The 16,165-nt window shown below is 43.3% G+C and overlaps 1 protein-coding gene across 7 annotated transcripts in view; it reads right to left on the reverse strand.

Moving 5' to 3' along the window:
- Positions 1-16,165, reverse strand: part of ATG5 (autophagy related 5) — a 120,514-nt gene that overhangs the window by 88,903 nt on the left and 15,446 nt on the right. For all 7 annotated transcript variants that reach the window (XM_014571188.4, XM_025182321.3, XM_006118471.5 and 4 more), the window contains exon 4: positions 8,167-8,245. In XM_014571188.4, coding sequence (XP_014426674.1) covers positions 8,167-8,245 — 79 coding nt within the window. The remainder of the gene's footprint in view (positions 1-8,166; positions 8,246-16,165) is intronic.

The raw sequence follows: 16,165 nt of genomic DNA on the forward strand, positions 1-16,165 counted from the left end.
TCCATAATGTGGAGTTCTCTTGTCCAGCAACACTCCTGGTCCGGCATCAATGGGTGACACCCCATGAGAGCAACCAAGGGGATAAGCGGAGGACTGGGCTGAGGCCAGGAGCGCTGAAACGCCACAGGGTGCACAGGGCCAGTGGAGGACTACTTGAGTCCTCTGCTGACCCCATAGTTCCCACAGAATGGAAATCAAACATTAAAAAAAAGACTGAAAAAGGCTGTAATAATAAGGGTGTCTTGGAACCGATTTCCTTTGAGCCTTTGTAGGAACGGCCGAAGGCGTGGCACGGGGCTCATCGACTGAGGAATGTCTCGAGGCTTGATCCTCATCGTCCAAGACAAGTATCGGGGAGTGCCGTACCGATGAAGCTGGGGAGGCTAACTCTCCTAACAGTGCCTTACGTGGAACCGAACTGCGGTGATCCGCCAGTGCTGTGCTTGTTTTCTTAAGAATTTGCGGTGCCGCTTCCGGAACCGCAGTGTGACTGCCACTCGGCACCGTATCCGGTGCCATGGGCGTTCGGTGCCCTGGTGCCGCCTGCTCTGCTGGTGCCACCGATTGAAGCGGTGCCGGCCGCGGTGCCGTATCATGTCTCCCGTGCTGTTGCCCCAACGGTGCCGAGGTCCTCGGATCAGGCGCTTTCGTAGGCAGCCGCCCATGAGCCAGAGGTGCCGTTTTCTTTCCCGCAGCCTTAATAGCGGTCGACGGCGCCAGCACTGAAGAGGAGCGTACCAAAGACTTATGCCTCTCCGATTTTTGTGTTCATTTTTTTAAATTGTATCCTTTGGTATATATGGTTGTGACTATTTTCTTCCACTATTTGATCTGAGGAAGTGGGTCTGGCCCACGAAAGCTCATCGTCTAATAAACCATCTTGTTAGTCTTTAAAGTGCTACATAATCCTGTATTTTGCTTACTACAAAATCACATTGATAACATGATTTAAGAAAAAAACAGCTGATCCACTAAGTCATCCATAGCAGAACTAGAGTGAAATGAATAACAGACAGCAAGACCATTCCTAATCAAATTATTGCTTCTGTGAAATGTTATTGAAGCCATATTTCTAATACATACAATCTTTAAAATAGCCAATGAAACTAAAGATTAAAAAAAAAAATTTAGTAGCAGAGTTCTTTAAAGATAATGCAATCCACATACATAAATCTTTCTATAGAAAGGTATTTTACCCGACTGCTTCAACAGAGCTTAGGACTGTTGGGGGGGCAGGGTCAACAAGCATGTGGACAAGGGGGATCCAGGGGATAGAGTGTATTTAGATTTTCAGAAAGCCACTGACAAGGTTCCCTCAAAGTAAGCTGTCAAGGGATAAGGAACTCAGGTCCTCTGATGGATCAGTACCCGGTTAAAAGATAGGAAACAAAGGGTAGGAATAAATGGTCAATTTTCAGAATGGAAATAGGTAAATAGTGGTGTCAGTACCGCTCAAATTATTCATAAATCATCTGAAAAAAAGGTAAATAGTGAAGTGGCAAAATGTATAGATGACATAAAACTTTTCGAGCAAATTTATGCCAAAGCAGATTGTGAAGAATTGTAAAGGGATCTCAAAAACGGCAGATGAAGTTCAGTGCTGATAAATTCAAAAGCAATATGCACACTGGAAAGCATAATCCCAACTATGCATTAAAATAATGGGGTCTATATTAGTTATTTTACCAGTCAAGAAAAGAGATTGTGGAGTCTTTGTGGATAGTTCTGAGAATATCCACACAATGAGCAGTGACAGTCAAAAGGAAAAGGGATAGATAGTAAGATATAAATATGATAGTACTCTCCTTTACCAGGGTGCCAAACTCTTGAGCCATGGGAAAAATTAAAATTGGTTATGTAAAATTTATTCTAATATATTTGTAGATGCACTTTAGTCAATTATTGTTGACAATATATTTTTAGAAGGGAAAGGAGAAACGCTCTGAATAAGAGGCATCACAAAAATCAGAAAAATGCCATTAGACTGATTTAAACTTAATAAATCCTGCTTTCTTTCAAGAAATGGACTAATCACAACATGACTATAATATTATTAAAAGGTTTAAATTAAACCCACAAAAAGGAAGCAAGCTAATAATCTAGTTACAGTGAGGTATAGAAACATAAAAACCTCTACATAATTTTGGCATACCTGGGTACAGTACAATGATGTTTTTTCTTAAAAGATAACTAGGACAGTATATTGTTTAAATTAAAGCATTTAAAATGATATACTAAAAACAAGAAAGTTAGGTTAAGGAGGGCAGAGTTCAGCACAGCAAGCTATAGTTATGAAGGAGTTTTCAATAAACTTAAACTTTGTTCTTTTTATTTTCAATTTTCTTTATTTTTTTAATGCTGATGATTCATACAGATTATCTCAGTCCAAAAAAAAATTTTTTTGACAGAAGAATTAAGTCTTTTCAGCCATTTGAGATTTGCCAGGGTAAGCACATTTTTTTGCTGTCTAAAATCTACACATGTACATAGTCCTCAATAAGGAATGTAATGTTCATTATATTTGAAAACATACATTTTAAACAAACATTTAAAATAAGATATGCTCCCAAAGTAGTAAGTTATTTTTCCATTTTGATTTTGGGTACGTCTAGACTACATGCCTCTGGCGACAGAGTATTATAAAGAGGATAGTGATCAGTTGTTCTTCATGCCCATTGCACGTAGGACTTAATATGCAGAAAGGGGGATCTTGGTTAAATATTAGAAAAAAAACTCTGTAATTACATGAATAGTAAAATTCTGGATTAGGCAAGAGTAGTTTTGGAATTTCCATCACAGGAGGTTTTTAAGAATAGGTTGGACAAATACCCATTGGAATGATTTAGGTTTAGCTGGTCCTGCATCAGCTCATGGGGCTGGATTGAGCGCTCTTCAAGCCCTATATTTCTATGATTCTATTGTTTTTATACTTGTATACTTGTATGCCTCCTGGGATGTGGTTTACCTGGGAGGTCGACAAATGCCTTTGATATTGACCGCGGAGCATCCAGACTACCGCGCTGAGCCGACAAACAGCTGATTGGGTCAGCGCGGCAGCCATTTAAATTTAAATGAAGCGGCAATTATTTAAATCGCCGCTTCATTTTCCTACGCTGGGTAGCCTAATCTACATGCCTCTGTCGCCAGAGGCATGTAGTCTAGACGTACCCTTTAAGTGCATATTTTTTAGACAAATGTACATGGCAAGTATAAAAACAATAGAATCATAGAAATATAGGGCTTGAAGAGCGCTCAATCCAGCCCCATGAGCTGATGCAGGACCAACTAAACCTAAATCATTCCAATGGGTATTTGTCCAATCTATTCTTAAAAACCTCCTGTGATGGAAATTCCAAAACTACTCTTGCCTAATCCAGAATTTTACTATTCATGTAATTACAAAGTTTTTTTCTAATATTTAACCAAGATTCCCCTTTCTGCTTATTAAGTCCTACCTGCAATGGGCATGAAGAACAACTGATCACTATCCTCTTTATAATACTCTTACATTTGAAGATTTATCAGATACCCACTCGGTCTTTTCTTAAGACTGAACATATCCATTTTTAACCTTTCTTCACACAAATAGGTTTTTTAATGAGTATTTGATGAGTATTTTCATTACTCATCTCTGGTCTTCCCAGTTTATCCACTCTTTCCTCAACACATTTCCAAAATTAGACATCCTACTCCAGTTGATGCCTCATCCATGTTTATAGAACAGAACAAATACCTTGTGTCATACATATGACATTCCCATTAATATACCTGAAATGATATTAGCCTTTTTTGCAACTTCAATATATTATTAGCTCATATTCAATTTTTGATCCTTCTAACCCCCAGACACTTTTCAGCAGTACTACTACAACCTGCCCAACTAATTCCATTTTGCAGCTGTGCATTTGATTTTTTCTTCCTAGGGTATGTCTACACTGCAAGATTTTGAAATAACTTAGTCCGTGTCTACATAGTAGGCAGTTATTTCAAAATAGTGTCAAACTTACTCTGACTCCTGTAACCCTCATTGCTGTACAAGGAATAAGGGAAGTCGGAGGAAGAGTGAATGGCTGTAAACAGAGATATGCCAATTGCTGACCAAGAGGCTGCCGAGGAGTGCCCTTGACTAAAACCCATATTGATACGAACACACAGCCGTCCGCGGGGTGGAGGAATTTCTCGTCCAGTAAAATGTCTAATACTCACAATTTAGTTCTCTCTCTTGAAAGTGTAAATTAAGTTGAAACTTGCTTGTAAGAACTGGCGCCACAGAAACGGACCAGTACAATTTGTCATCTTAGATAAGAAAGAGGATACGGGCCCCTATGGGTATAAAGATGGGTCCAGCAGCACCTTTACTCTGAGTGTCAATCTACCATCTATCTACTGGTCGGGTTAGGTGTTTGACCTCCCGAGGTTCCATGGGGACGCCCACCTCGTATCCGTCTTTCCTAGGAATTGAGGGACCGGCCCTGGCCTGACACGCTGGGACCGAAAGGCACAGAAGGGGATAAAACTTGTACCTGGATGTGGTCCTTTGTCTTAAGTGTACACATAGACTTAGAGCTCTTTAAAGATTAAGCTGTCACTTGGTACCATTATTTCTATTTTCTATCTTTATTTTCTTTGTAACCATTTTTAAGATCTATATTTGCTAGCAGTTAAGAAATAGAGCAATAGCCATTGTAACCATAAGATCTGTATTTGCTAGCAGTTAAGAAAGAGAGCAATAGCCATTGTAACCATATGCTTTTATAAGTCTTTTTAATAAACCTGTAACTGTTTAAGTTTTTAACCTGACTCCTTCAGTTGCTGTAACAGAACCAAGCACAATTTAAAAGAACTTCAGCCGGTCATAAGGGACAGGTATAGGAAGAGCTTGGGCATTTTGGATCGTGTCACTCCCAGGTGACAGATCCGTTGGGGCATCTCTCAGTCTTCCCTAGACTGCCCGCTGCGAAGGGATCCTGTATCCTAGCAGCTGAAATCTTAGATGTAATAAGCTTTTCCTAAAACTCTGGGGCATCTGTCAGCCTGTTGGCTGCCCTCCGCAACAGGACCCCAGTCCTAGCGGTAAAGACACGGACGTTAAACCTTTTCTCAGTAACTAACACACACACACACACAGCCCTGACCGTCGGCTGACGCCAGCTGCTGAACACAGGCAGCTTCTTCGGGACCCGGTCATAAGTTTGGGGGAGAAGTGGGATTGGGTGACAGCAGGGAGGGGAGGTATGTGGCTCTGGGAAAGGGGGGGAAGGGGAGAGGCACTGGGTTGTGCGCAGCGTCCCGGCCAGCTCACTGAAAAGCAGGCCACTCAGCGCATGTGTCCCAGCGCCTACCAGCGGCTCTGGGACCTGAGGACAAGGTGGGGAGGGGGATTGGGTTGGGAGTATGCCCCCTTATAGTACCTCCTGGTACTCCAGCATATCCAATAATCCGGCACCACCTAGGTCCCAAAGGTGCCGGATTATTGGAAGTCTACTGTATTTTGTATTTGTCTTCAATAAATGTCATCTTGTTGATTACAGGCCAATATTCCAGTTGATCGAGATTATCTGAATTCTAATTTAATCCTCCATAGTTCTTGAAACCTTCCCCAGTTCCATGTCATCCACATATTCTTCACTCCATTATCCAAGTCATTAAAGAAAACATTGATTAGTACCATACCCAGGACTAACCCTAAATGAACTAGGAATGTTAACATGTACTTGTGTACATGGTTAACCGATAACTCGGAGCTCATCGTTTAACAAGCACGGTTACACACATACCCCACCCCCACTGCCTCTGTATCAGAGGCAGCATGCGGGGGGGAGGGAGCCAGTGCGCATGGGGAGCCAGCTTTTTCCCTCTCCTTCCCCACTTCCCAGTGAATTATTTGAATCGTACAAAATCAAAATCAAATCATGTAGGCTCTAAGGTTGAATTCCCCATAATGTATTGCACCTGTGAAAGCTCACAAAAATGGTAGCCGATTGCTTGTGTTAAAAAAGGAAAAAACTAAAAAGTCCCTCTCTCTTATTCCATTTGTGATGGTGGGTTATGATGTTAAGAGGCCAAAAACGTACCTGAAGACACCATTTAATTCTTAGAATGTCTGCACTCATGATGTGGTTAATACAGGAAATAGGTCAGTAAAAGCTATTTTTTCTTAGAATGTGCCATGATTACATCGCACAAACTAAGAAACTGAACAGGATCTACAGTATTTTTGGAACATTTTTAAGAACGTTTTTTTGTCAATGCCACCTATCTGTCAGGTATTTCCAAAAGGAGATCAAGAGTTCTGGTGGCTTCTCTGCAACATGTCTATCCTCATAGCCTCAAAAAACTCATTTAAAAATGATGATGCTTACAAGGCACATTGTAAAGACAGCCAAGAAAGATGGCACACTTCCTAAAAGAATCATAACAGGCATTCTTGGACACTCACTTTTTTAAAGGAAATTTCTGTAGAAAGCCTGGGCTCATCAGTTAACCTTCACTGTTACATGCAAGCTGCTGCCCCCCAGGCCTCCCCCTCCCTGCACACTACTGCCTCTGTATCAGAAGCAGCAGAGGGTTGGGGGGGGCGAGGGGAAGAGACAGGAACCTTGCTTGCAGGAAGCCAGCTTTTAAGCAGACTCCCTAGGAGCAATAGCTCCTTCCTACCCCCAACCCCACACAACTGCCTCTGATAAAAGCCTGCTCCTTATGCATACTGGCTTCCGCCTACCCATCTGCGCTGTGTGTACACATGTAATCGCTGAAAATTTCAGCCGTTACATGTTCACAAAAACACTCTTTTTAACATCCCTAGTAGAAAGGAATGCATAGCATGAATCTCATTTTACCAAATATTCAAGTCTTGTTTCCTTACATATTCCTCTAGGAATCATAACCCATATTGCCTCAACTTGTCTACATTCTTTTATTTTGTATGTTACAACTTTTCTTAAATACTTGTACTTTCAATAATTATTTAACAAATTACATTTATATTTAATAAAAATTAGTAACTAAAAGTAAATGTAATATGAAACAATTGTTAATGTAACATTAAGGCAGAGAATTCAAACAAAATAAGCGCACATAATTCTGTAAGCACTGAATTTGGATAAAACAAACACCACTATGGTTTTCCAAAATGCACAGCATAGCTACCAATGATTCATTTGCAGTGTTCCTGGGAGCAGGACTTCCTAATTTTTCTAAAAACGATATTGTTCAAATGCTCCTAAACTTGGTGAGTGGGAGTGTTCAGAACAACCTAAGTAAATACTTCCTAATTTTGCTTTCCATTTCACAAACACAAAACACACAAAGTTAATAGTCAACAAGCTGGTTTTTCCTATCAACAATATATTTTTTCTACTGTGTTAACTCTTTTGCATCTCTACAAGAGAAAAAACAGCTTTGATTTTATTTAAAAATTATGGATACTATTAACAATGACATGGAAGGCTCTTTTGTGACTTTAACTTCAATTCATATCTGAAAGTAATGTGTATGACTATTGGGCTTAACATAATTCAGACTAAATGCTAATTCAATACAATTACTTTCCTGAGCAAAGATCAGTAACATTATTATATCTGACAGTTTTATGATGTGTAATCAGTGCACTGGTCCCCCAGTGACTAAACTGTTGCAAGGTTACCAATCTCATTTCATTTAGCCCTTGAAGAGGACCCTGATTAAGTGTGCTTTCAATGTACCCAACAATAATCTGATTTTTCAAAGATTTCTATAAGCCTATTCCTCTCCAGATATTTCCAAAGGAACAAGCAATCATACTCTCTCTCGCAAGTGACAGTGAATCAAAAGACAACTGTAGAAGATGCTTGCCTACTGCACTACCCATGTGCACTGGCATATATTCAAACAATTTATTCTAAAGCAAACAGTTCAATTTTTTAAAACAGAGTCATTTTCCAAGGTAGATCATTTAAACACATATGCATACTTCTTGAACATAAAGAGCCAGCTTTGAATTTCCAGAAAGTTCTAAACAGCTGTACTAGAGTACTAACTTTGCCCTTCCCCCGCCCCCCCCAAAAAGTAGATACTTGAGAAATAGTGTAAGCACAATTATGAAACCTTCTTCTGGTTTCAAAGTTTCATGCAGTTCTTACTAAGCTGACTTATTTTTAACCAGAAAAAAATGCATTTTAATCGTACCTTGAAATGTACTGTGATGTTCCAAGGAAGGGCTGTATTTGATGCATGAAGGTCAAATAGCAATCCAATTGGAAAGTGCCTAAAAAAAAAAAAAAAGAGGGGTGTATAGAAAAGTATATTAAATGTACACAAGTTACACATTTAGAATTACATGTTGGCTCCCCACTGCCTCTGATAGACAGGCAGCAGTGCAGAGGGTGACGGGGCAGGCAGGGGCCAATATGCCTGGGGAATCAGCTTAAAGCCAGCTCCCCATGGGCACCAGTCTCCCTGCCCCACCTCTGACACAGAGGCAGCGGGGGCGGGGGAGGAGGAGGGAGGAATGCGTGTAGTCAACAGAATTAACTGCATTCCAGCTGTGCAGTCCCAACTGCCCCCCACCTTGCTTCCTCCTCAGAGCCAGCAAGGCAAGGGGGAAGCACGCAGGAGCCGGTGCTGGAGAGACCCAGCTTTAAAGAGCCAGCTCCCCTCCTCCGCCCCCCATACTGCTGTATCTATCAGAGCCAGAGTGCAGGGGTGCTGAGGTCACAGAGCAGCCTCTCTCCGCGGGGAGCTTGGGGATCTCCACTCACAGGGGCTGCTGCCACCCCACACTGTGGGGTGGCAGGCAGGATGCGGTATTTAAAACTGCTCCCCTTGCAGACTGGTTCCTGCCTGCCACCCCTTGCTACTTCCTCTCAGAGAGGCAGCAATGCAGCGGGCTCCCAGGAGCGGGGCTAGGAGTGCACTGGCTACCAGCCCCGCTTCTGGGGACTTTCAAATAGTCATGTAATTTGATGCAGTTACATGACTATTCAATTACACACCACAGAATCATAGAATACTAGGACTGGAAGGGACCTCGAGAGGTCATCGAGTCCAGTCCCCTACCCTCATGGCAGGCCGCAGTACTGTCTAGACCCGTGGTCACCAACCAGTCGATCGGGAGGGCTCGACCAGTCAATCGCGAGGTATTCAGGGCCCCCCCAATAAGCCCCACTACCTACCTCCGAAAATGGAGGTACTGCCAGCTTCCTGCGGGGTGGAGGGAAGTCCGGCAGCTGCGCATCACTTCCGGGGTTTCCGAAAGTGCACTGCCTGCTCCCCTCCTCCAGATCTGTGGAGCACCGGGAGGAGATAGGAATCCCGGAGGAAGGCGCCTGCTGGGGCTTCTGGGGGAAGGGGTGAGAGAGGGGAAGGGAGGCATGCACCGGGGCTCCCCTCCTCTTCAGGGGAGGAGGTACGAGTTCAGGGGGGGAAGCACACTTGCCGGGGAGGGGGGAGGAGTCCTGGGGGGTGAGGAAGCACGTGCAGGGGCTTTCCTCTTTTGCAGGGGAGGGGGGAGGAGTCCCGGGAGGAGGCTCTTGCCAGAGTTTCCCTCCTCTGGGGGGTGGGGGGGGGGGAAAGGCATGTGCGGAGGATTCCCTGCCCCAGCCAACACCCTGCCCCCTGTTCCCACTGGCACTCTGCTTCCACTGGCATCCTGGCCCCTGCCCCCGCCGGCTGTCCTCTGCCCCAGCACCCACTAGCACCCTTCCCCAGTCACATGTCCCCTGCTCCCACCAGCACAGTTGGGGCCACGTTAGTGAGGCTTTGGAGGAGTTATATTTTTTGCATCTCACTTGTGTGGCCCCGACTGACTTTTCAGTGACCCTTGAATCAAAATAGGTTCTCATAAATAAAAACAATGCTGAAACTTTTTGTGTTTGACATATCTTATTTAAAAATGAAGCCTGGCCAACAAACCCCCATCTGTCCGCAGCATCATAACACTACTGCACCCCCCCCCAGATTTGAGCCTATCATATACTGGAACCCCCTGTCCTGAGCCTCTCACATCGCCAAGCTCCTGCACCCCCACATCCTCAGTCTTTTGCCACAACACTCCTACATCATCCACACACCACAAATCTGTGTCCTGAGCCCATTATACTCCTAACCTCCCTGACCTTGAGCCCCTCCCATCCCCCAACCCAAACTCCTGCACCCTCACATCCACAAGCCTATGGCTTGCTCAGTACCCCAACTCTCCACCTAACCCCAACACTCCCCAGCCTGGAGCCCGCTCCTTGAGCCAGCATCCCCTCCTCCATCTCCTTCTGTATCCAAATTCCCTCCCAGAGCTTGCACCTCTCACCCCTTCCTATACCCAAACCCCTCATTCCCACCCCAGAACCCACACATCCTGTCTCAACCCAGTGAGGGTACAGCTAGACTGCAGGAGCTTTTCCGGGATTCCAGAGGTATCCCAGAAAAACTCTTCCGCATTCAGGGAAGAGCAAAAATTTTTAGAAGAAGAGCAAACATGCTCTTTCGGTAACCCCTATATTCCTCTTTCCACAAGGAATAAGGGAGCTTCCTAAAGAAGGGGTTTTTCTGACATTTGGTCCAGTCTTAGACAGGCCAAATGTTGGAAAAACCTCTTACTACAGAAGAATTGGGGAAAAAAGCAGCCGTATAAGGGTTGGGGATAGCAAGTGATGGACAGGAGGAGAATAGCGAGGGCAGAGTGGAGTGGTAGATCTTGGCTTGTTCTATCATTTAAAAAGTGATCTTGAGTGTAAAAAGGTTGGAGACCACTGGTCTAGACCATCCCTGATAGACATTTATCTAACCTACTCTTAAATATCTCCAGAGATGGAGATTCCACAACCTCCTTAGGTAACTTATTCCAGTGTTTAACCACCCTGACAGTTAGAACAAGAAGCAATGGGCTTAAACTGCAGCAAGGGAGGTGTAGGTTGGACATTAGGAAAAAGTTCCTAATGTCCAACCTACACCTCCCTTGCTGCAGTTTAAGCCCATTGCTTCTTGTTCTATCTCCAGAAGCCAGGAAGAACAAGTTTTCTCCCTCCTCCTTGTGACACCCTTTTAAATACCTGAAAACCACTTTCATGTCCCTTCTCTGTCTTCTCCTTTCCAAACTAAACAAGCCCAATTCTTTCAGTCTTCCTTCATAGGTCATGTTCTCTAGCCCTTTAATCATTATTGCTGTTCTTCTCTGGACCTTCCCCATATTCTCTACATCTTTCTTGAAATGTGGTGCCCAGAACTGGACACAATATTCCAACTGAGGCCTAATCAGCGCAGAGTAGAATGGAAGAATGACTTCTCATGTCTTGCTCACAACACACCTGTTAATGCATCCTAGAATCATGTTTGCTTTTTTTGCCACAGCGTCACACTGTTGACTCATATTTAGCTTGTGGTCCACTATAACCCCTAGATCCCTTTCTCCTGTACTCCCTCCTAGACAGTCACTTCCCATTCTGTATGTGGGAAACTGATTGTTCCTTCCTAAGTGGAGCACTTTGGATTTGTCCTTATTAAACTTCATCCTGTTTACCTCAGACCATTTCTCCAATTTGTCCAGATCATTTTGAACCATGACCCTATCCTCCAAAGCAGCTGCAACCCCTCCTAGCCTGGCATCATCTGCAAACTTAATAAGTGATTAAGCGATTGCACCCTTGGTTAACTTCTCCGTTTTCCTGGTATGGATTGGGAGGAGTTAGTTGACCACTTACTCCTAGAAACAAAAGTCACAGTTATTACAAGGAACTCAGAAGAACGTGGGAAGGCGAGCTCTCTGAATAACACATGCAAATGGGGATATGATTAAATTTGCTGGTGCTGAAAAAGAACTTACTGCTTATCACTGGTATATTTTTTACAGACTGGTCTCCCATGTCTAAAAGTATATTGTCATTTGTGCTTCACCCATTGATGACTGTATTGATATTGTCTTCCATTTGCCTAATTGGAATGATATTTGTGTGTTGCTGGACAAAAAGAATATTTGTTAAATTGCAACCACAAGCTCAAACTGCCTCACAATATATAGCCATGAAACAAGTATATAAGAACAAAAGGGGATCAAAAGGGGGATATGTTAGGATTAAAAGTTTTATCCTTTTTATATTTGTTTTTTAGGTTTAATGATGTAAGCAATGTAGTTCAATGATGTAGCAATAATATAGTAATGTAAGGTAACATATTAATACACATTTAATATTTTATTAAACTTAGTCCTTTCAGTTAAATGCATATTCCTTCATTTTAAAGTTTAGGGAGTTTAGTAAATGGCCTAAGTAGAAAGATAGAGTCTTGGTACTGTGTCTGTGATAATAAGAATAGAGGAATGTTGAAGGCTAAGGCCTTAATTGTTTGATTTACAGTGCCTTTTTGCTTTGCCCAATGCAGATATTGATGTTATCCTCTTCCTTGAGAGTCCTTGTAAGAGATTGTTTGTGTGTGAAAGTGGTATGTATGTGTCGAGATAAAGGTGCAAAAATTATTGCTCAGAACCAGATGGTCAAAGAAGGAGGGGTGAGCGTGGGTAAAAACTAGACTACCTGGTGTCAAAGAACCACCTATAACCATCGATACATACCCCCTACTCACAGGATGAGTGGATTATTGGCTGATTGACAGCCTTAAAGCGGAGCCAGCACCCCTGAAAGACGATTGATTACAGGATGAGCTCTGGAAATGTTTTGGGAACACTGACATTAAAAAGATAACATTCCAGTCACAGGCTGCCACAGCGGAATCCATAGACTTCAACAGAGAAAAGGATTATAAAAGCAGGGTGCTTTGCTATGAAACTTTGGGTTTGTCTTGCCACCAACTCCAGAGGAGCATCGGATCGATCGACCGACAAAGGCCCTGCTCTTCCTCTGTGTTCAATCTAGCTGGCCACTAGATTGATACAGAATCTGGACTGGTAACTATAACGTCGTCTGGCGGGACTGTGTGTATATGGTGTTTCTGTGTGTGAGTGAATGAAAAGCATATGCAATTGTTGTATTCTCAAATGCGGCGTACTGCCTTTTCCCCTATAAAAGATCTCGTGTGCTTCGTTTAAGCATAACACTCTCTATGCCAATATCTAAATCATTGATGAAGATATTAAACCGAACCAGTCCCAAAACAGACCCCTGCGGAACCTCACTTGTTATACCTTCCCATCAGGATTGTGAACCGTTAATAACTACTCTCTGGGAACAGTTATCCAGCCAGTTATGCACCCACCTGATAGTAGCTCCCATCTAAGTTATATTTGCCTAGTTTATTGATAAGAATATCATGGGAGACCGTATCAAATGCCTTACTAAAGTCTAGGTATACCACGTCCACCGCTTCTCCCTTATCTGCAAGACTCGTTATCCTATCAAAGAAAGCTATCAGATTGGTTTGACATGATTTGTTCTTTACAAATCCATGCTGGCTGTTCCCTATCACCTTATTGTCTTCCAAGTGTTTGCAGATGATTTCCTTAATTACTTGCTCCATTATCTTTCCTGGCACAGAAATTAAACTGACTGGTCTGTAGTTTCCTGGATTGTTTTTATTTCCCTTTTTATAGATGGGCATTATATTTGCCCGTTTCCAATCTTCTGGAATCTCTCCTTTCTTCCTTGATTTTCCAAAGATGATAGCTAAAGGCTCAGATACCTCCTCTATCAGCTCCTTGAGTATTCTAGGATGCATTTCATCAGGCCCTGGTGACTTGTAGACATCTTACTTTTCTAAGTGATTTTTAACTTGTTCTTTTTTAATTTTATCTTCTAAACCTACCCCCTTTCCACCTGCATTCACTATGTTAGGTATTCCTTCATCAGACTTCTCGGTGAAGACCAAAACAAAGAAGTCATTAAGCATCTCTGCCATTTCCAAGTTTCTTGTTACTGTTCCTCCCTCCTCACTGAGCCATGGGCCTACCCTGTCCTTGGTCTTCCTCTTGCTTCTAATATATTTATAGAACATTCCATCTAACTTTTCTATATCATATTGACTTTTGAAATGACTGTCTACCTACCTCCTATCTTATCTCCTAAGGGAATGATTGCAAACAGGCAGCAGAAATAAGGACATGTTGGTAGGTGGGTTGAGTGAGACAAGGCCAAACAGGATTTGTTCAGTCTGTCCGTCCCCAATGACTGTAAAACCAGTCAGAACAAAATAGAAGGGCAAAATTTCAGGGAACAGATTTAAGGTTTACTAGCAATACCATTAAAACCAATATGAGTTACAAGAACAGAGACTGTGCCCTTTAAGTGTTCACTTTCTATCTTGAAGTAAAAAATAAAGATAAAATTTACTCTAAAAAAAAGCTGGCCTTTTGCAATGTATTACAGGGCTCGCCAAGAAAAATACTGTATTTTAAACCTCTCCCAAATATTTATTTCACAAAACTTTTCTACAAATTTTTGTACAGAAATCTAAAAAGACCATCTTGTTAAATGTGCCTCAATGAAATATGACATGTGATTTAGTACAGGCAGTCCCCGGGTTACGTACAAGATAGGGACTATAGGTTTGTTCTTAAGTTGAATTTGTATGTAAGTCGGAACTGGCTCCAGATTCAGCCGCTGCTGCTGAAACTGACCAGGGGCTGACTACAAGAAGCTGGAGGCAGAATTGCTCTGCCCCCAGCTTCCTGGAATCAGCCACTGATCAGTTTCAACAGCGGCTGAATCTCGAGCCTGGGACAGAACAGCTGGGCTGCCAGGTAGGTCCCTGCAGGACCAACCCGGCAGCACCCCAGCTGCTCTACCCCAGGGTCCACAACAAAAGCCTGGTCTGCTTGGGGGGGGCGCACTAGCTGCACCCCCCCCAGCAGATCAGGGACACGGGGAGCAAAGCCGCAGCGGCAGCGGGGTGCCGCGCCTCTGAGGCTTTGCACGGGACCCCGCCGCCACTGCAGTTTTGCTCCAGATGTCCCTGGTCTGCTGGAGACCGTCTCCAGCAGACCAGGGACACCGGGAGCAAAGCCGCAGCGGCGGCGGAGTCCCGCGCCTCTGAGGCTTTGCCAGAGCAAAGCCTCAGAGGCGCGGGACCCCTCCGCCTCCCCGGCTTTGCTCCGGGTGTCCCTGGTCTGCTGGAGATGGTCCCCAGCAGACCAGGGGCACCCGGAGCAGCTTTTCTCGCCCCGGAGGTCGAGGTGGTGAGACCGCTGCGCTCTGGGCGGTCCCGCTGCCTGCGAGCTCCGGGGCGAGAAAGCCCCGTTCGTAAGTGCGGATCCGACAGAAGTTGGATCCTCGTAACTCGGGGACTGCCTGTACTCGATATAACTTTCACTTAGGAGTGGCACACATGCTAAATTCTCTTATGCCTTCAAAGATCTTAGAAATTAGTATTTTTGGAAACATGACAAAGTAAAACTGTTCTCTTAGGCCCTTAGCCTGCAAATATTTGTACATGTACTTAACTTCAGACATTGAGCAGTCCCTCTGAATTCAATGGAATTACTTATTGTGTATACAGTCAGTAAAGTATATGTTTAAGACTTTCCAGGGTGGGGTCCTTAAAGAGGCACGGTTGAAGGAAAAGACAACATCATTTCTAGAGAAACTGAGTGGTATACCAGAATATTTTCATGACATCTCAAAATATATAGAAACAACATAGTGCTTCAGCACCATCTGCTGGCGAGTTAGCCAAAAAGCTAAGACAAGATGTGTGAGAGAGTATTTTTATTAGTTCAACTTCTGTTGGTGAGAGAAACTTTTGAGCTTACACAGACCTCTTCTTTAGGTTTGGGATCTAAGACCAACACAGCTCCTACAACCCCATTCAAGACTAGTCTAATAGGTTAAAATTTAGATTCAAGTATGATTTTTTTTTAAAGTTGACAATATTCTTTTTAATTTAGCTTTTTAAAATTTCCTAACAATAATGAGAAAGGGAGAAAGAACAAGCTTCATGGCTGCTTTTTGCTGGTAGAAAATTAAAACAAAGGATGGATACAGAGTAGGTTCTTAACTATAGATGATGAACAAGATTTTCAGTAACTCCCATCATCTGTAACTGAGCTGTATGGGAGGGAGGCCAAGACTGGGTGGCTTTACAGCAGGGGCAATCAATAGGCAGACTGTGGACAAATGGGATTTTCCCCCTTGGAGCCAAATTTTCTCATTCCCAGATATTCTCACAAGGCCTGGGACACACCTGTTAATTCCAGAGAGGAGTATCAGAGAAGTGGCCTTGGCAGTCTGTGTCAGTAAAAGCACAAGGA

Source organism: Pelodiscus sinensis, chromosome 3 (assembly GCF_052426305.1).
Source record: "Pelodiscus sinensis isolate ZL-2025 chromosome 3, ASM5242630v1, whole genome shotgun sequence".
NCBI classification, from domain to species: Eukaryota; Metazoa; Chordata; order Testudines; family Trionychidae; genus Pelodiscus; species Pelodiscus sinensis.